Source organism: Myiozetetes cayanensis, unplaced genomic scaffold, assembly GCF_022539395.1.
Source record: "Myiozetetes cayanensis isolate MyiCay16 unplaced genomic scaffold, myiCay2020 scf3, whole genome shotgun sequence".
Lineage (NCBI taxonomy): Eukaryota > Metazoa > Chordata > Aves > Passeriformes > Tyrannidae > Myiozetetes > Myiozetetes cayanensis.
The window spans coordinates 3,236,133-3,256,156 of record NW_026087521.1 but is presented as its reverse complement, the minus strand read 5'-3'; the positions used below and the strand labels follow the sequence as shown (position 1 = coordinate 3,256,156).

The window sequence follows — 20,024 nt, the reverse complement described above, 5'->3', positions numbered from 1 at the left end:
TTGATACAAGCCCCATCATGCACATGGAAAGAGGAGAATAGACTTTTTGGAGGCGATATTTTCTTGCGGAGCAGCCTTGGAAGTGCTGCCCACTGCCACACACACTCTGGGAGGCAAAACCTTCCCCTGTGCTCCCCCCACAAGGACAAGGTTGTTATGGCTTCAAAACAGCCCCTGCCTGCCCCAAGGAAGGCAGGAGAGCTGAAGTGATGTTGTGGCTACGTGTAACCTCGGCTCACCTCGGCTGGAGGCCTTATCAGGGCCCCCACACTCGTGTAGGGCTCCCTGTGAGGTGGGTGCAAGGCTACGCTCTTTGCCCTTAAATAAGACAAGTGTTTCGTCTCTGGTTGGGTCAAGGAGGTGGTTGGGCTGCTGGAGATTGGGAAAAAAAAAAATTAAAAAAATTTAAAACGTTGTGGTTTCTGGATTTCCCAGAAAGAACAGGTCCTCCCTGCCCTCAGGATGGTTGCAGGGATGAGCATCACCCCAGTCTCACGTGTCTGCATGTTCACCTAGAAAATATTATTGCAGGTGCCTCAGTCAAGCTTAAAATGCGAATTTCCTCCCTGGTGAGAGGCCCTGAAGCACGGAGGAATTAGGAGAAGAGAGAAGACAGATCTTTGTGCATCCCAGCAAGCCCCAGCCCAAAGCAAGGCTTGACAGGCTCTGACACCCCAGGGGAGATCAGAGCAAGGACTGCACTGGAGCCAGCAGAAGGTAACCACAGAGCTGAGTTGGGATACACAGTGGTCTCCACCTTTTTGCCCCTCTTGCTCCTAATAAGCTTTTAGAGTTACAACTGCTGGTGGAGGACAAGCCTCCAATCACATGGGAAGCATCCACCCAAGATGTGCTCTGGAAAATCATGTCAAATGATTTGACATCATCAATTTGACACTGTCAAATGATTTGAAACACCGTTCCCTGCCTTCTCCCCCTCTTTCTCTGGGACCAGAAATAAAGAAAACCAACCCAAAACAAAACTTTGCAGGGAACTTTGCATCTTTGCTTGCAGATGGCATTTGCAGTTTCCCTGCCTCCAGGGCAGAGACAGCTGTGATCTCAGGGGCCAGCCCTTGCCTAGCCCTTTATTTAGCACCTAATCACTTTAAGCAGGTATTTGATTTCAAGAACTAGACTAGGTTTGAATAAATGCCTCTCATGCCTAATTTGCAGGCTAGATAAAGATCTAGGCAGGACAGGTTCCAAGACATCACCTCTGTATTCAAGGGTGATGTAGCAGGTAGAGCCATGGGCTAGAGACCTTCCACTAGACCAGGTTGCTCCAAGCCCCATCCAACTCAGCCTTGAACACTTCCAGAGATGGAGGATCCACTACTATTTCTCTTTTATGAGAATTTTTATTCACAAGGCACAGGAACATACGTGTGAGGCAGCACAGCTGTGGCACGTGGTGACCCTTGGAGCCCGAGAGCACAATTCCTAACACAAGGAAAAACCAGGTCACATCTGTATTTCAACAAGGTATTTTATTGGTCCAGCAACTGCAAAATATACAAATTTCTGAAAGGCAGACCCTGTTTTTAAGCTGGCACAGCTTTATATCAGGCAATTATTCCAGACCTATATACAGAACAGTTAACATACCACAAATGAAAAAAAGTAACCCCAAGTAACTACACCCTTCTCTCCAAGCTTTGCAGTGTACATTAAATAAATAAAGAGCGCTTTGCTATCAAAAAAAATTAAAAAAATAAATTCAAGTATCACAAAGGAAAACAAAACCAGGGGAAAAAGAAGGGGGAAGAAATCACTGGTGTGGTTTGACAAGTCCTCTCTCCCACCCTGCCTTGGCTGTTAACCAAAAGCAATGGGCAGTGAGTTTTTGGGGCAGTGTGATGGCACCATCCCACCAACCCCTCCAGCACGAGAGGACCTGAGAGACCAGTTTTCCCATTGCTGGAGAAAATGCCATGTTCAAATTTCATTTTTTCATGGACCTACTGAGACATCTATTATTCCCAAAGGAAGAAAGTTTAGGGCCATTTTTTTCTTTTTTTTTTTTTATATATATATATATATAAAAATTTATATATATATATACACACACAAATACACACCAAAACATCCGCAGAATTACATGTGTACAGGGTTGATCTCGGGGCAGCCAGACGTCATGTTTGTATTTGCTGGCTTATCTTTTTGCAGCAGGAGGAGGGAGATAAAACTCCCCAGGAAGGAGGTTGGAAAAGCCAAGTGGAGTCACCTCCCCAAAACATTCGTTTATCTCAAAGGCAGAGAAACCGAAAGGGCAGACGCCACCCGTGCACACAGTGAGAAAGAGGCTGCTTTTAATGAGGCTATTAAGAAATTAATGAAGTAGGGGGGAAAAGTGTTCTTGGTTTCATCTGTACAGGAATATAATACACATATGCACAAGCTCACACAGGCAGGGCACTGTGGGACACGGGCTGAGCGTGGTCCCGGCCCCCTCCCGCCGTCGGTGCAGCTCCGAGCGCGAGGCTGAAGCGTTAGGCACTGTGGTTCGCCTTTTCCCAAAGGAAAAACAGACCAACCCCCCCCCCCCAAAAACAAAACATACACACACACAAAAAATAAATCATAACTTCTCCCCAAACCTCTCTGCCCAGCACTGCAGGAGGGGCAGCTTGCCTTCACCTCCTGCCTCCAGCCAAAAAAACTACGAGATGGGGATGGAGAAGATGCTGCGCAGAGGTGGGGAACAAACCAAAGCCCAACTCAAAACCCTAAAAAAGAAGATAATCTCAAAATCCACAGACTTTTGCACAAAGCAATAGTGGTTAATTGCCATTTTTAACTGCTGTCTCCCAGCCTAGGGCAGGCTGCCAACAAGGAATATCCTGTATCAAACCACTGGGAGTTTGGCTGATGGAGTCAAAGTCAGGACCTCACCCCATTCCCCCCCACCACCACACACACCTTGAACACTGTAACTACTATTATTTTGTAGTCCCAGCTTTCCAGCATGCAAAATACAATTAAAAACAAAGAAACAGTTGCCTGTATTCAGGCTTCCCCTGTTAAGGGGCACGACTTGAAAAAAAAAAAAAATACAATAGTTATGCTCCTGCCACAAATAAAGTGCAAAAACCAAGCGGTTTCTAAGGAGGGGCAGCTTGCCTTCACCTCCTGCCTCCAGCCAAAAAAACTACGAGATGGGGATGGAGAAGATGCTGCGCAGAGGTGGGGAACAAACCAAAGCCCAACTCAAAACCCTAAAAAAGAAGATAATCTCAAAATCCACAGACTTTTGCACAAAGCAATAGTGGTTAATTGCCATTTTTAACTGCTGTCTCCCAGCCTAGGGCAGGCTGCCAACAAGGAATATCCTGTATCAAACCACTGGGAGTTTGGCTGATGGAGTCAAAGTCAGGACCTCACCCCATTCCCCCCACCACCACACACACCTTGAACACTGTAACTACTATTATTTTGTAGTCCCAGCTTTCCAGCATGCAAAATACAATTAAAAACAAAGAAACAGTTGCCTGTATTCAGGCTTCCCCTGTTAAGGGGCACGACTTGAAAAAAAAAAAAAATACAATAGTTATGCTCCTGCCACAAATAAAGTGCAAAAACCAAGCGGTTTCTATGCATACACATACACACACACACATGTATGTGCATGTATATATAAAATTAAAAAGAGATAATACAGACAAAACTGTCCCTTCTTGTGGCTTTTTGCAGCCAGACAGGGACTCCTGCAACCTGGCCAGACCTCTGGCCACCTCCATGAGACCTGTGTGTCTACAAAATGCATCTAAGCTCAGCCTAGGGATTCAAAGCCCTCCCAAAACCTCCGCTTTCCTCCAAGAAAGAGGAAAGGGGAGATGAAGTACCAGCACAGCACCTCAAAAGAGTGCACAGTCTCCCCCTAAATATCAACCCACACCTGAACTCAGACCACCTCTGGGTGCTCCCCGAGATGAAAGTATCACCTAAGCCACCAGCGATGCAGTTCCTCCTACACCACAGGCAGTTTGCAGCCAGTTTTGGCAGCAGATCTACATTCTCTGCAAACCCCTTTAAGGTGTTATTGATTAAAAAAAAAAAAATGAAAGAATGGGGTTTGTTAGTTAAACCCAGCAGTGAAGGAGTTCACACAGCTGCCTTCCTGGTGCTCGCAGACCCAGGTGAGCCGGGCTGGCGTGTGCAACAGGCTGTAGTGTGGGTGAAGGACTGCAGCACAGCTTGGGAGGGGCTTATCTAGAATCATTAATAATAATAATTAAAAAAAATAATGCAAAAACCCTTTGCCCACCCTCCCTTCCCCCTATTTCTCCACTAACCCCGCACCATCCACATATATACACGCCCCACCCGCAGACAGGTGGGTTACCAATCATCTATACAGAAGACCAAAACCACTTAGAGAGGAAAAATTAAAACTCCTGTACGCTAGAAAGCACTTTACAGCTTCGCTAGGACCCTACAGGACGCTGGAGAGGAGAGCAAACGCTGCAGCCTGAAGAGCTGGTGGTGACCCCCTCCGGGGGAGCTCAGCTCCTCTCCTCCGCTCTCCTGCATCCCTCCCCCCGGCAGCAGAGCGGTTTGCGGATGAACGGGCGTGAGCAGGAACAGCCGAGGGTCGCCCTCGCCGCAGACGGAGGAGACCGGTGGATAAGCAAGCTTCGGGAATGGCGGTGGGATGGGAAGCTGGCGTCGCCGGCGGCCTCGCGACAGTGCCAACGGAGTCACGACGGCTTCTGCGAGTTGTTCATGTTCTGGAACGAGAGGGGAAGGAGAAGGGGTTGAGGGGGTTGCGCTTGGGTCAGACCCGCAGCGTTTTCTACGCACACATCAACGCGGGGACGGGGTGGGGGTAACAAAGCCACGCACGGGTCACTACGGAAGCATCCGCCACAGAGGAGAGGACACTGTCCACCCAGGGAGAGGGGTGACCCTCGAGATCAGCTCAGCTGTTTGGAACACCAAGGGCATGATTTCAATCCCTGTGTGGGGCACTGGCTTAAGAGTGGGACTCGACAATCCTTGTGGGTCCCCTTCCAACACAACATCCTGTGATTCTGTGGGGGGAGGATATGCTGACTGGCCACCCACACCTGTCCCCTCAAGCACTGCCTGGTTTTAACTACAGGGCAGGAATTTGGCAGAGATATCCCTAAAAACTGAGCTAAATCCAAGGCAACCCTCCCACCCCACCTGGTTCACGCTCCTGAAGCTGCCCGTGGTCACAGGGTGACAGAGGACAACGGTGTTCAGTCAAGGAGCCCAATTAAACATCTCTCTTGCTCCCCTTGAGGGTGGGCAGTGTCCCCTCTGGCTGCCAAAGGCAAGGTCAGTGTTTGTCCATCCTCAGCACTGACAAGAAGAGGCAACTCCCACCAGCCATGCCAAGAAGGTCCCCAGCATGGGGACCAGCCATCACCAGTGGTATGGCAGGAGCACACACTCCCCCAGTGACAACCCCATGAGGTTTCATGGGCCCTAGAGACGCTCCAGACACAGCCCTGATACAGGGTGACAACAGGAACCCGCCAGTGTGTGGTGGGAACCACAAAACCAGAGACAATCAGCTGAACACAAGCAGGACCAGGCCCAAGGAAAGCATCTGCTCAAGGAGAAACCCAGGGGAGATGACCACAAGGACACTTGTCAACTCACAAAACTACACAAAACAGGGTAGGGGAGCAAAGGACTAGGAAACAGCTAGGAAGGCTTCAATTTTTTGGAGGCGTTTTTTTCAATTTGATTTGCTTTTTCTACCTAAGCTGCCTCTTACAAGCACCAGGAATCCCAGTCATGCTACGAGGCAGAGCTGCTCTCTCTGTTATCTAAGGAGACAGAAGGAGGGTCAGGAAGAGCCACATGCACCAGAGCCATTTACCTTGGAAATATTAGTAAAGAGAAAACTTTGAGAAAGTGACAAACGGGTCTTCTTCAAGCACGAAAAGTGAAGGGGAGAAGAAGGGAGGGGGATCAGGTGGTTGTTAAAAAGTGTACTTTGGATCACAAACCAAGCAAAAGGAAAAGAAATCATCACAGCAGGTAGTCCCACAACCCCAAACCAGCTCAACCCCACAGGCACATCACCTGCCTCTCCAGGTGTCCCCTCATCCTCCTGGATGGGAATCAAGACCCCAACAGCAAAGGTTGATGCAACAAAACACCCACTGCCAACCCAGTTCCCTGGTGCAAACTGGGAATGAGGTACCTTCCACCTTCCCTGACCCCATACAGGTGGTGATGTGACCAAATGTAAGACACACACAGCCTCTGAGAGTTAACAGCAGCGTGAATGTCACCAAGCCTTTAGTCTGGGGAGTCTTCACAGGTCCCACAAAAGCAGCCTTTCCTTGAAGTCCCACACTAGCAGGTGAAGGCAGCTCCCAGCAGCTGGAGATTTTAAACTTGCTGCTGCCAGCCTACACCTGGGATGGGCAACCATCACTGTCTGCTCCAGCAGAGCTTTTGGTCCAGCTAAATCTGACACAGCCATCCCCCAAACTCAACACCAAGGAGTGTTTTCAGTGTCCCAGCCAGCACTGAGGCATGCAGTGCTTTTTATTGCAGTACGGATGAGGGAAAAGGTGGATGGAGGGATGGACCAAAAAAAAAATCAAGAACGCATTCAAAGCAACCCAAGAAGACCCGAAATTTCATCAGGGACTTTTGTGCCCATGAGCAGGAAGGAAAGAAGCATAGGCATGCAAACCATGCTGAGCAATTCAACCTCTACACTGGCCCTAGGAGCACAATGATCTTCCCCAACCCAACCACCAGCAAAGCGAAATGAGTTTCTAACTTCCCTTTTTGAGAAAACTTTTACTCTAGAAGACCACTGGGCACTACCCCAGTCCCAACTCAGCCCCAAAGTCTTCTCAGTCTCAAGTCAGTGATGTAGCACAAATTGAGTCCAAAGGTTTCAAATTTACCCAGAAACTGTTCTGACACTATTACTCAAGGATCTAACAGCACTAAGCCAAATTGTCAAAGTCTTGATTACTCATAATTAATGCATTAAATGCTCAAGGTTTTTAGCTTTCTTAATAAAGAAGGACAATTTGCATCTACTCTGCCCCATGACATCTGGGCTGACTGTTCCCAAAATCCAGGTTTGCAGAACTGCAGATGCCTAGTCCCAGGATCACTCCAGCTCCAGAAGACACACCCCTCTGGTGCCATCATCATTCATAGACACAACTCTGAGCCCTTGGGAAGGACAGACCACCCAGGCCTATCACCTACAGCACAATGTGCCATCACAAATGATGACAAAAAAACCCAACAGCATCTCCCATCCCATGATTGTCCAGGAAATGCAGGCATCATCAACAAAATGCAAGTGATAACTTGCTTCATTTCACAACAGAACTGGCACATTTAATCAAGCTAGGATATTCAGGGGTTGGACAAAGAAGCATCCATAGTCTCCTCTTCACCTTTCCTAAGACAAATCCCCCAAACCAGAAATATTAACTCCAAGAAATCCACGCCCCAGCAAGATTTCCTGACAAAACAACCAGTGGGATGGCAAGAGACATGGAGAAGGGGTGGAAGGGGGAAATAAGACGCAAGAAGGTACTTACAGGCATGCCTTCCCTAGTAAAGGCTGCAGAGAGACAGAGAGAACGGAGAGAGAGGTGTCAGTAACGCCGCGCCAGACCGGGCAGAGGACAACGGAGGGCACCCGACAGCCAGAGCTTCCAAATCCGGAGCCAGCAAAGGGTTTGTGTAGGACTCAACTGGCTCAAGCAGACCCCAAAAGCTGAGAGACAGACTGGGCTGTCCCACTTGGTGCTTGCTGGGGTGGGAGGCTCATGCAAAGCAGCCACCAAGCAGAGCAGTTGGGGAGCACAGAACCATTCCTAACCTGCCCGGGATCTGGCTGATGAGGGGCAAGAGGATACCAGACAACACAAACAGAAAGAGGGGTTTGGCAAGACAGTGAGATCCAACAGGCAGCTGGTGGGAAGGGCAGCATGGCAAAGGAGCTCCCGTGCTGCTTCTCCAGTACCATCCCAGTTCCTTAATGAGCTCAGGGAAGGGAGTTTGTTCCTGGAGAAGCGTGCACTCGGCAAGGTCTCTCTTCCTACATCTCTTCATGGGCGGGTTGAAAGGGGAGAGGGCACGTGAGCACCACAGCAGCCACACACAGGGTTTCACTCAGGTTCACCACACCAAGATCACTTCTACTCAATTTTGGTCCATTTTGCCTATTGTTCCAGGAAGGAGATCCCTCCAGCCAAAGACGAGTCTTGGCAGCTCCGTCTCGAGGGAAGCACAAGAACATTTGGCTTTATTGCAACGCCCAGGTCTACACTGGAGCCGAGCACACCCAGAGGGGAAGGCACGAGCCCTTTGGTCCTGCTCGCTCTAGAAATGTAGCTCCCTGGGAGGCTGACACCACGATGCTGGATAGTAAAGGCACTAAATTAACACAGCCCAGAACTTTGGGGGGGTGTTCCTGATGCTTTCAAAACCCAAGAGAGGATCAACAGGGACCCTTTGCCGGGCGCTCCCGAGACCAGCCCAAGGCAGGGAGGGACAGCAGCTGTGGGAGGAAGATGCATCTCAGAGACAGCAGCACAGGTTGTGGCAAGTGCAAGCAGTTCCTCAGCTTCAGGAGTGACAGGAGGACAACAAACAAAACAACGAGAACAACAACAAAAGAAAAAAAAAAAAAGAAAAAAAGAAAGAAAAAAAAAGAGAGTTCAACTAACTTGTCCCGGCATCTGCGTGGGCACTTCCTGAGGAACACAGCCTGGCAGGGCGGAAGAAACAGCCACATGCTCCTCAAAGCTGTTGATGCGAGGTTTTTTGGTGGGCTCTGGGCTTGCTAGAGGGGTAACGCTATTACGTCTCATGAGCGGGTTAGGTCCCTTCTTTGCTTCCTAAATTAAAGTGAGACAAAGAAAATAAAAGTAAATATAAAAAAAAAATAAAGTAAAATTTAAAAAAAAAAAAAAGGGAAGAAGGTGACAGTTATAAAGGAAAAAAAAAAAGGAGCAGGTTGTTTTGGGTTTTTTTTTTTTTTCCTTAAAGTGGCCTCTGCTTTTCCCCACAATCACTGTCAATGAGCAAACGAAAGGCTCTGGACACACAGTAAAAAACCTAATACAAAAATGTTCAAGAGCACAGAATGGGAGGGGGAAAAAAAAAAAAAAAAAAGGGCCCTGCACTCAGACACAAGAGACCTTCCACTCACCTAAGCCTCTGCTCACAAAAAAGTAACTACAGATAGCCAAAAACACCGAGCAGCAATCAAGCCATGACTTCGCACGACAGAGGGAGGTGCCCATCGGTCTCCTCCTCGAAGCCGGTCCCTCCACCCAGGGAGAGGTGTGAAAGCAAGAAGAGGGAAGACAAGCCAGCCCAAGCCGATAAGGAAGGTTTGGGAAGTGGGAGCAGAGCAGCCAGCAAGGGTTGGCACCGCCAAACTCCAGCTCAAGCCAGGAGGGATGGAGGGGCAGCACCGACGCAGCCGAGCGGGGCACCCAAGCACTTTGCATGTGTCTTGCTCCATCCTACCCTTGCCACTCCTGCCATCCCCAGCAAGGGTGGTGGAAGAGGGCACTGATGGCCCCCATGGCAGGGGGAAGGACTGGCTTCCCCCTTACAGCCATGGGGAGGGAGAGGTGGCCCAGATGCTGCCACCTGCTGAGGTTGGGAAGTGAAGGAAAGGAGATGTGGACCAAAAGGGGATGGTTCTCTGTCTGTCCAGCATCCAGTTGGGCTCCACCACCACTAAGCACAAGGTGGAAAGGTCCCAGCATCTGGGACAGGGGCACAATATCCTTGGGGCACCCAGACCCAGCACCAAGCTGGTATCCCCTTCTCTGGCCTCTGAGCTCGCAGTGGAGCACATGGCAGATACACCAGCCCTTACAGGAATTTTTTCACAAGAGGGGTGTCCTCCCCACAGCATCCCCAGCCCAGCACCACCACATCCCACCCTGCAGAAAAGCACTCTGGTAGCCCCACAGTGCCATGGGCATACCAGAAAAAAAACCAAACAAAAAACCACACAAAAAACCTGCAAAATCAGATTTTGGGCATTGAGCCCAGGCTCTGCCAGAAAACTAGGAGACCTGAGAGAAGTCACCTTCTCCACCCATGGCTCCATTTCCCTTCTTGAGTGAATGGATGACTGTACAGGTAAAAGTCAAAGACCAGGGAGGAGCTCTCCCTGGGCCAGCTCTAGTCTGGGCAAACACATTGGGAAGCAGGCACATGCAACGCTCCTTTTCCCTTGGAAAACCCTGAACCAGCCACAACTTTGCAGAGCAAGAACCCATCTGACACTCCACCAGCAGCACTTCCAAGCACCCAGCTGAGCCACCTCCCCATGCCCACCCCCAGGTGTTCCCACTGCCAGCTGACCATAGGGGACAGGAGGGGAACACCAAGGGATGGCTCCAAGGAAAAGCCAACACTCACCTCTGGCCGATCTCTGTGGGTGTTGACGGCTTCGATGTTCAGCGAGATGGATTCCACCCGGCAGCCTGCAGAGGGGAGCACAAGGAGACAGAGAGGCCATCAGCAAACCCAGCAGGCACAGGGTGTTGCTCCCAGAGGCAGCCTGGATTCAGGAGGAGGTACAAGCCAACCCCCCCACACGTTTAGTAGGAAGGTCCCACTTACCGTAGGCTACCGGGGTCAGCTTCAACACCGTGTGAAGGGGACATTTCAGGTAGGGCATTTCATCTGCAGAGACAGCAAAGCAGGAGGGTTATCCCACCCCCTCTCCAAAAGCATCTTTATCAACAGCCAAGGCCACCCCACACCTAATAGATGCACGCTCTAGACCCACATCGACCTGAATGCACCTCCACAGAGCTGCATCCATCATCCCTCCTCCAGCAGGGTCCATCCTCTTCCCACAGACAGGGAGCTCACCTGCACTCTTGTCCAGGAAGTATGCCAGGAGACAGCGCATGACAGCCTGGTGACAGATCACAAGGACGTTCTCTTGCCTCTCCAGCTCCATGATGACTGGCTCCAGGCGCTGCACCAGATCCTGGTAGGACTGGGACAAAAGATGGGAAGGAAGATGAGGCACAGAATCAAAGAAACAAGCACCTCAGAAGCAGCAATGCTCCTTGTCTTGTTACATCTACTGATTTCATGCCTCTGACTAACATAATTACTCCTAAAAACAAGTAAATCTTCATCAGGATAATCTAAAACACAGATATTTCTTCCAGAGAAGAAGCCATTCCCATCTCAGTGAATCACATCTCAGTCCTGGAGAGTTTATTAAGGTAAGCAACAGGAGCTCTCAGGATAGCATCCCTCCATCATCTTGAAATTTGATTTTTCTACAGGATTTCTAAGTTATGAAAAGTCTGGAGCAACCTGAGAAACCCCAGGGTTTTGAAGGACTTCATAAAGAACCATGACAGGCAGCCAGAACGAGCTCCAGACACCCAGAGGCAGTGTCTGACATCTCCACACATTCCTGTTAGATATACTGTCATGATGGTGTTTCCAAAGATTTTTTTCCCCAAATGTCTATGTCTCTTTTTCCCAAATGACTTTCAATTTGGGGATAAATAGCTCAATTCACAGCCTAAAGTATCACCCAGAGCTGATGTAAATTCCCACCTCATTGTGTCACACTCTGAAAGCAGATTGCCAGGAACAGAGCTATTACCATCAACCCTTAGGGAGTGATACTGAGAGCAGGGTGAAAATTACTTTTTTTGGAAATGACAGAAAAGGAAATTGGGGCAGCACAACACTTTGAGTGGATACAATGATGGAGGTTGGACTAGAAACCTCCAGAGTCCCTTTCCTACTAATCTGCTACAAAGTCAGTGGGACTGTTTGTTAGGTGATAGATTTCTGAGTGATATCTTCATGTACCACAATTTCACAACAGCTCAGTGTAGAGGTGAACATAAGCCCTGACCTTTCTCTATTCTAGTTTCTTGCAGCACTCACTGCTCGAGTGCAGAGGACAGAATGAAGACAAAAAGGCCACATTTAGAGCAAAAGTCATGTTTTTGAAGGTCTCCCTGCAGACCTACCTCCCCTGAAGGGTAACGGTAGTAATATTTATCCTGGTCACGTAAAGCGAATTCCTCTGGATGTTGGTCCCTGATTTCTTCATATGTCATTTCTTCACACACACCCTGCCAGAAGAGGACATCCATGGTGACTGGACATACTCAGGTCAAAAAGCATCAGCACAGCCAACATGCAAAGCCTTCTCCAAAGCAATTGTCTGTAACCCTGTGAGTGCTCAGCTACAGAGCAGTTCCAAGCAAAAAAATCATTTTAATCCACCACACTGGATGGAGCTTGGAGCAACCTGGTCTAGTGGAAGATGTCCCTGCCCCACGGCAGGGAGTTGGAATAGATGGTGTTTCAGGTCCCTTGCAACCCAAACCATTCTATAATTCAAGACAACATCTTGAAGAATCTGCAGAAGGTACAACTAAAGTCAGAGGCCAAAAGGCGAGTCCTGCAGAGGTACCACCCTTTCCCACAGCAGGAAACTCTCTCCATGGAAGCTGAGATTTAGGCAGAAGTGAAAAGTCAGGTGCTGTTGCTCTCTCTCATCAAGCAACAGCCAGCCTGATCCACCTATTCCTACTGCAATCAAAAGATACTCACAGCATCGATTTCATTGAGTGCCTTCCACTGCTCGTAGGGCAGCTGCAGAGCTTCTGCTGTTTGGATTGTCCTTTTCAGTTGGCTGGTCCAGACTTTGAGGTCCTTCAGGTTCTGCTCTTCTACAAATTTGTTCAGTGCCAGAGCAAACTGTGGGACATAAAAAAAAGAAAAAAAAGAGGTTGATTCCAGGTCCATAGCTTCCCAACGGGGCTTCTTCCCTGCTTCCCAGTAAGTGTTGACTTCTTCAGGACTGTTTTTGCCCTCCAGAGCCAGACAGATTAGTCTTCTGCTCCGAGGTGATGAGAAGCCACACAAGCAATGATCCCCAAGAAGGGGTGTGAAAAGAGAGAGAAAGCAGAGGAGAAAGAGGTAACCTATTGTCTTCAAGGAACATCAGCACCCAGGAAACAGCACCATGACCTGGGCTTTCCCACAGTGCTATGGAAAATCCCTGGCCATCCTTAACCACAGCTCTGCTTATTTGCTTTCTGCAGCCCAATCTCTGTTAAGCCCTAACTACGTGCAAGACCACAAGCAACAGTGATGGCTGGGAAGTCTTGTTTTGAGGCCGTGCCCAAACTTAGCCAGCCCTATAGATGTACCCTGAGCAACCCAGCTATCATCAAATATACACTTCATCCAACACGTGGCATCTTACTGGAGCCAAATCCCTCCTAGAAGCCACAGCCCTTCCTCCCTCACCTTCTTGCCCCTGTTGGAGAGGCCAGAGTCCCCTCCAATCTTGCCCAGGAGGTTGAACTCGCTCTCTCCGTGCCGACAGAGATAAATGGTGCGGGGCTGGACATGGATGTTCATCAGGTAGTAAACAATCCTGCTCTGGATGTGATCCTGAACCCTGTTGACCAGGAACCGCCGGCCAACGTCGATGACTTTGATGAGAGAAAGTTCCCTGAGGAAAGAAAGGAACGTCATTCTCATGAACCAGCCTTGTGACTTATCTCCCTCAGCGTAATCACCCAGCTAAAAGGATTTCCTGCAGGCTATTTTCAACAGGAAGCCAACAGGTAACGGGGATTCATGGAGAGCTGAACAGCACCAGTGTAATCGCCATTCCTCCTTGCAGCAGCAAAGAGGATTAAACAGGACTAACAGGGAACATGCTCCTCCCCAGGACAGGGATCAGCAGGAGTGGAATAATCCGTGCAGAGCACACAGACGTGTTTGTGAGCAGTGAAAAGGCTGGGAGGTGCCTGCGGAGTCATACAGGACAGCAAAGGTCTTCCCAGGGCACACAACTAGGCAGAAGCCACAGGGCTTGCTCAATCCTGTGGCCTGAACCAACCAATCCTTTCCTTTAAGTGGGACAATGACAAAAGCACCTCAACTGCTCAAACCCAAGTGCTTTTCCAAACCCTTTGTATTTTAGACCTGCAGAACAGGGTTGAGAACAGCATATCCGAGGCCAGAAGAGCTTGGGAAAGTTTCAGTGCCCAACTCCCTAGCACAGGGCTGGGGAAAAACAGCACTTTCAAGGAAAAAGCCTGGTTTCCAGGTGAGGCTTGGCCATACATTACTCTAGCACAGTCAGGTATTTAAAAACAAAACAAAATACAGCTCCATCCTTCATTGCTCCTCTCCTGGGAGCAGGAAGCTGTTTAAGTCAGCTCAGAAGTCAGCAGAGTCTCTTACCTGTCATAGTCATCAGGGTCGAGTGGCTGGTAACTGGCTTGGTAACAATTGATCCTCTTCATGAAGTCCTCCATGGCATCAGTGGAGTTACAGTCCCGGTAATCTGGGCTGGACAATTTGACTTCCTGTGAAAAAAACACGCCACAAGGAGAGGTCAGGAAGGTCTCCCAGTCAGGCAATGCTAATCTCAAATTTCAAAGTCCTGCCAACATCCAGAAAAGCAGCTAAGACACTTTACAGTCATCATGTATCACAGGGCACAAAAGAACCAAGTTAGACCCAAAAATAAGCATAAAGTGAGATAATCTGGTATAAACCATTGCGTGGTTAGCATAGATGTGCATCAGTCCACTCCCACTCTCCCAGGAGTTGGGGTAGCACCTCACCATCCAACACAGTGGGGAAAACTGAGCTTCCTTGTGGTTAAAGAAAACCATCAGGTTTAAATTCAAGCTGAAAATGGAAAGTGCATGAGCTTAGACTAGATGTGCATCCCAGGTCAGCAAAAGGATACTAGCAAAACAACATTCAAACCCTTTCTGTGCATTATTTGCTGCAATTTACTGGGCTGAAAAATACTACTACAGGCCATTTTTCCCCCTGAACTAATCTAACAGGCTATTTTCCCCTGAAGATTTGGGTTTGAACAGCAGCATTACACATTAGTAACTTCACAGGCAATCCTGAAACGAACAGGATAACACAACAGAGTGACACATGTGGCAGCATCCCGGGCCCGTGGTGTATTTTCCACACTGATCCTGGCACTATGAGCACCATTCATCTGCAGCACCCCGTGGAGCAAAATCCCACATTCATTTTCTCCCCCTTCAAGCATTAGTTTCCAAATAAAGGGATTAAAATCCTCCAAAAAAATAAAAATCCAGCTTAAAAAGAAAAAAAAAAAGACATGCAGCAAACTGAGCATTTTATTAGCATCATGAAAAAGGCTATGTGCAACCTCCCCAAGACTCATTTTTTTTCCTTTTTTAACAAGGGTTATGTTCCCCCTTTTCCAGTCAGGGGGAATCTCACTGGATGGCCATGACTTCTCAAATATGATGGATAGCAGCTTCCCCGCTTCATCCACCAGTTCCCTCAGGACCCACAGATGCATCACATCAGATCCCAAGGACTTGTAGACCTTCAGGTTAATTAGATTGTTTCAAACCTGATCTTCTGCTGTAAGTGACTCTTCATTCTCCCAGTCCTTGCCTTTGCCTCCTACAACTCCATCAGTGGGTTGGAGCACTTGGTGGTGAAAACCAGGGCAAAAAGCCACTGAGTGCCACAGCCTTCTCCATATCCCCAGTATCCAGGCCTCCTACTCCTTCTAGAGAGGCCCCACACTTTCCTAGTCTTCCTTTTATCATCAAATGTACCTATAGAAGCTTTTCTTGTTGCCCCTGACAACCCTGTCCAGTTTTCTTGGGCCCCTCTTCCCTCCAGATCTTTATCCCATGGTACTCCACCAAGCATACTCCTGAGGAGGCCAAAGTCTGCTCTCCTGAGGTCTCATTTCATGGTCACTGCAGCACAGTGCAACACAGCACATTCTCCTTGTTGGCTCCTCTCTCTTGGAGAAGGAAATCATCACCAACACACTCCAGGAACCTCCTGGATTGCCTGTGCCATGCTGTGTTGTCCTTCCAACAGATACCAGGGTGGTTGCAGTGAGCCATGAGGACATGGGCTTATGAATGTGATGCCATTCCCACCTGCCTGTGGAGGGAAAACAAAAGCAAGACACTTCCACACTTACCATAACATTGGTGGCAACCACAGTGGGGTCGTTGCAGACAGATTCAATGAAGAACACCTGTGAAGCAAAGCAAACCTCAACTGAAAGCCAGCAACAAGGCTTTTAACACTCAACCAGCTCCTTGCCCAACCCAACCTCCTCCCTGCTCTGCCCTACTCCCATAGTTTCCTTCTCTGGGACTTGTTATGAGGAATGAGGGAAAAGTTTCACATTTCTCATCAAGCCTAGAAGTGAAATGTCCCTTACACAGGAGCATTATGAGGACAACATGTTAGTGAAGGAAGATACACCAACAGTACAGTAAAGTGGACTATGCAATTCAGGCACCAGCCCCACAGTACCAACCTTAAATCCATTTTCTTTGGCAAAGTTTAGGATCATCCCTCTCCTCTCCCGCGTGGTATTGGTGGCATCAAAAACCTTTAAAAGCAAAGATTTCAGTTAGCACCACAAGAGCCTGGTTTCCTACTGAGGCCCTCCTCAGAGAAGGAACTGCAGAGCAAACTGCACAGGGCATTCAGGAGTGGGACATGCCAAAATCTCACGGAGAGCGTCTCCTTTCTTACCGCGATCTGTCCAGCCTCCTCCGTCAGGTACAGCTTGACATCCCTCAAGGCAGCCATGGCACACTGCCTGCAAAAGAGGACATGTGTGGCCCTGATGTCTTCTGGACGTGTTGGCGACCCCTGAAGCTACCATGCCCACACAACTTCAGTTTGGAGCTCTTGGCACCCAAGTCAGGCCTCTTTGGAGCAGGCAGGGAGAACTCAGAAGCAGAGCCCAGCTTTTCTGCTCGTCACCCCCGAACAAACTGGGTAACTGGGCTCCAGCCATGGCCTTCACCACCCATTCGGGACCTGACTGGTAGGATGGAGGCAGTGCCCACACTTACTTCCTGACTTTCATGGCCTCCTCGTTGTCAGGACGGAAGAAGTCGTAGGAGCTGTAATGCTTCACGGCCTCACGGCGATATTCCCCCACGTTGAAAACTATTTGGGAGAGACAAAACCCATCAAAACCAGGAGCTCAGCTCAGCTCTACAATTTCTGCAATTAAAGCAAGCAAAGTGCTACGAAATTATATCCTTAGAGCAAAAGGCTCAGGGACATCCCTTGGTCTTGAAGTGAAGGAGAACCCAGACTGCAGCAGAAATGATGGGAAAACGTGGATATTTGGCCCACTGGATCTTAGAAAGCTCTTCCACTACCTCCCACTCCCCAAGGCACCCACTCCTATGGCAACTGCTGAGGACCAGACCTCATGCTTTCCCCTGGAAGCCAGTGAATGCCTCACCTTTTGTAGGGACACCAATCCAGTTGAGGTAGCGGGTCAGCTTCTTGGAGATGTAGGTCTTCCCACGGGCTGGGAGGCCCACCATCACTATCACAGTGGGGGAATTGGCAAGCTGTGGCCCACAGGCTACGAGGAGAAAGAACATGAGCAGCTGTGAATACTTAGCTCATCTTGTATCAACCCTGTAAGGCACTTGCTCTTCACTCAGCCTTCCCCCAGATCCTTCAGCAGCTGGAGAAAATCCAAAACCTGTGTTCTTTGTGCACCATCACCTCTGTAATATCTCTTGTACATCCCTCTCGTGAGTTTGGACAGCCAGGACCCTGAGCAGGGGGGCATGGTGGATGGCTCCATGGCTTCCCACTGGTGAGACACAGCTGCCCCAGCTAAGCCATGCTGACCCAAATTCACCCTGGGGTCACCCAAACCAGGGGACAACAGTCACAGCCTGAAAACCTTGATAAGAACATCCTGATGGCTGCAAAGTAGGCAAGGAACCAGCAGCTGGCCCAGGTTCCCTGGAGAGTCTCCATGCCTCAGTTTCTTCACTTACAACAACAACAAAAAAAAAAATAAAAATTAAAAAAAATTCAAGGCAAAAATAACCTCCCATTCCTGTGGATTGGCCAATTCTATGAAAAGCTGGAGGGTGACCAAATACTTTGGTCCAGGTCCTGCAGCAACACAATTCAGACACTGAAATACCGGGTCTGCACAGAGATATTCACCCAGAGAGCACCTTCCGAAAACTATTTGACTAGATTTTTAGCTGATACACATGCAAATGCAACTGTTTTTCTGAAGACAAACAGGGCATGAGGACCACAGAACCATCAGCATTTAAAAGCAGTTATCCAAGTAATTTATCCCCTTTTCCTCATAAACCTATTTTAAGCTGGGTTGTTGGTTTGGGGGTTTTTTTTGTGGTAAAGAGGATGCATGTCAAACAGCTGGAAATAAAATCCAGAGGCAGCACTTAGAGATGACTTGGCAAGTGAAGAGAAATTCCTGTCCAAGTCACTTGAATGGCATGACCAAAATGCAGACAAATCAGCTGCCAGGCTGCCCAGGTGAATCACTTTCTCCCCCCATAAATCCTTTTGAAAGCAAATTCCTGGTTCAGTTCAGAGGAAGTTGCTGAGGTTACAGGACTGGGAATGCAGTTTGGGAATTTTTTTAGTACTTTGTAGCCCCAGTGTCAGGGGATGCACCTGGACCACACATTCCATGGAGCATGTAATGAGGCAGCATCCCTCTCCCGTGGCTGCATCCCTGCAGAATTGCTCCTCACATGGAGCTGCACACAGGGAAGGCCAGGGCACAAAGCCAGGAGAGGCAGATCTTAACAATGCCTAATGGAATTTAGATTAGCCAGCTGCCTTTCATGCCACCCTGTGTGACACCCCAAGAGCCCTCCCAGCACCAGCAGGACAGGCAAGACTCTGCAGGGGATTTCTCTCCCACCCTTCCATTCACCTGGTGAGCCCAGAGACCTCATGGGAAAGGAATGCAGGGAGTGAGTGGCTGGTGGCAGAGCCATAAACCCCAGCTCAATTATGGTCTGGGTGGAGAGCTCTGCCTGCCTGTCCCAGCTGCCTGCAGGTGGGACCTGAGGATGGAGACTCAGAGCAGATCTGGAAAGGGCAAAACAAACTGAGAGGTATCCATATAAACCTGCAGTGTACATGGGATTCCCTTCCCCTTCTAGGAAAAGATAAATCCAACAGCTGAAGAAACCAAATTAAGACCACAAGGAAGAGTTACAGCACTGGTACCCAGACCAGAGAAGAGCCACCCACCATCTTCCTCGTTGTCTCACCAAAGCAGACTCAGCAGGCAAGACATGAAAAACTACCTAAAATATATTTTCTCTTTTTCTTCTTTTCATAAATATTCCACATTCCTCAGGCTGGCGCTGCCCTCACACTCACTCCCTTTATGCAACCTGCCTCCCCAGTGCTGCTCGGGGCAGCTCCCATTGATTTTGGAAGCCAGTGCCAGTTTTCCACACTTGGGCACCAAGGGAGCTGAGCAGTGCACCCAGAAAAATATTGGTTTCCCCTCTAGCAGTTTCACTTCCTCTCGCAACCTATGGGTGCCAAGTCTAGTTTTGCAACAAACCTCACACACTTATTAGATAAAGTGAGGAGGAAGGAATAATACCCAAACAAATAAACCTTTCCTTTAAGAGTGGATAAAGGATCTCAAAGAGCCAAGAGTATTTGAAGCCATTAAATAGCACTTCAAGAGGATGGGGACAATACTGGGTACTGTTCATGTGTCTTTGTGCTCCAGACAGCTGTGACAGTCCCAGAGCTGCCACCTCCAAAGGGTGCTGCAGGAGTTAAACACCTGTAATTGAGGAATCTCCCCACAATTTCTTTTTCTGCCAAATGAAAGATCCAGGTTCCTCTTGGACCATGACAATGCATCTGTTTACAGACCCGGGAGCACCTCCCAAAACACCAGGTTATCCATCAAGGAACTTTTTGTCAGGAATCTGAGCCCAAACCCAGCTAAATCACAAAAGTCTCCAGGGAAACTTTGCATCAGGGATGAAACAGAAACCAGTGTTTTGCTCAGTGTTTCACAAAGACCTCGTTCATCATTTCTTTTCACCACTGCTGGGAAGCTATCGGGGATTTCAATGGATATTCATTACTGCTTATCCATATCTAGCCAGGTAAGTCAAGGTCAGGGATGACTTTCAGGCTTAATCAGGATATTTAGA

The 20,024-nt window shown here is 48.8% G+C and overlaps 1 protein-coding gene across 11 annotated transcripts in view; it reads right to left on the bottom strand.

Annotated features, from left to right (window-relative positions):
• Positions 1-1,471: 1,471 nt before the first annotated feature.
• The window catches only part of PFKFB3 (6-phosphofructo-2-kinase/fructose-2,6-biphosphatase 3), a 43,554-nt gene continuing 25,001 nt past the window's right edge, over positions 1,472-20,024 (bottom strand). For 2 of the 11 annotated variants that reach the window (XM_050324089.1, XM_050324093.1), the window contains 16 exons: positions 17,294-17,419; positions 16,893-16,989; positions 16,567-16,633; positions 16,346-16,420; positions 16,001-16,057; positions 14,239-14,363; positions 13,291-13,498; positions 12,589-12,735; positions 12,000-12,104; positions 10,867-10,996; positions 10,612-10,674; positions 10,408-10,472; positions 8,691-8,861; positions 7,557-7,579; positions 5,855-5,905; positions 3,115-4,730 (listed from right to left, as the gene is read on the bottom strand). In XM_050324089.1, the coding sequence (XP_050180046.1) occupies positions 4,724-4,730; positions 5,855-5,905; positions 7,557-7,579; positions 8,691-8,861; positions 10,408-10,472; positions 10,612-10,674; positions 10,867-10,996; positions 12,000-12,104; positions 12,589-12,735; positions 13,291-13,498; positions 14,239-14,363; positions 16,001-16,057; positions 16,346-16,420; positions 16,567-16,633; positions 16,893-16,989; positions 17,294-17,419 (1,517 nt within the window). In that variant the 3' untranslated portion in view covers positions 3,115-4,723. Of the gene's footprint in view, positions 2,730-3,114; positions 4,731-5,850; positions 5,906-7,556; positions 7,580-8,690; positions 8,862-10,407; positions 10,473-10,611; positions 10,675-10,866; positions 10,997-11,999; positions 12,105-12,588; positions 12,736-13,290; positions 13,499-14,238; positions 14,364-16,000; positions 16,058-16,345; positions 16,421-16,566; positions 16,634-16,892; positions 16,990-17,293; positions 17,420-20,024 lie in introns of those variants that run through there. The other 9 variants (XR_007629953.1, XM_050324090.1, XM_050324092.1 and 6 more) reach the window with 9 other exon arrangements.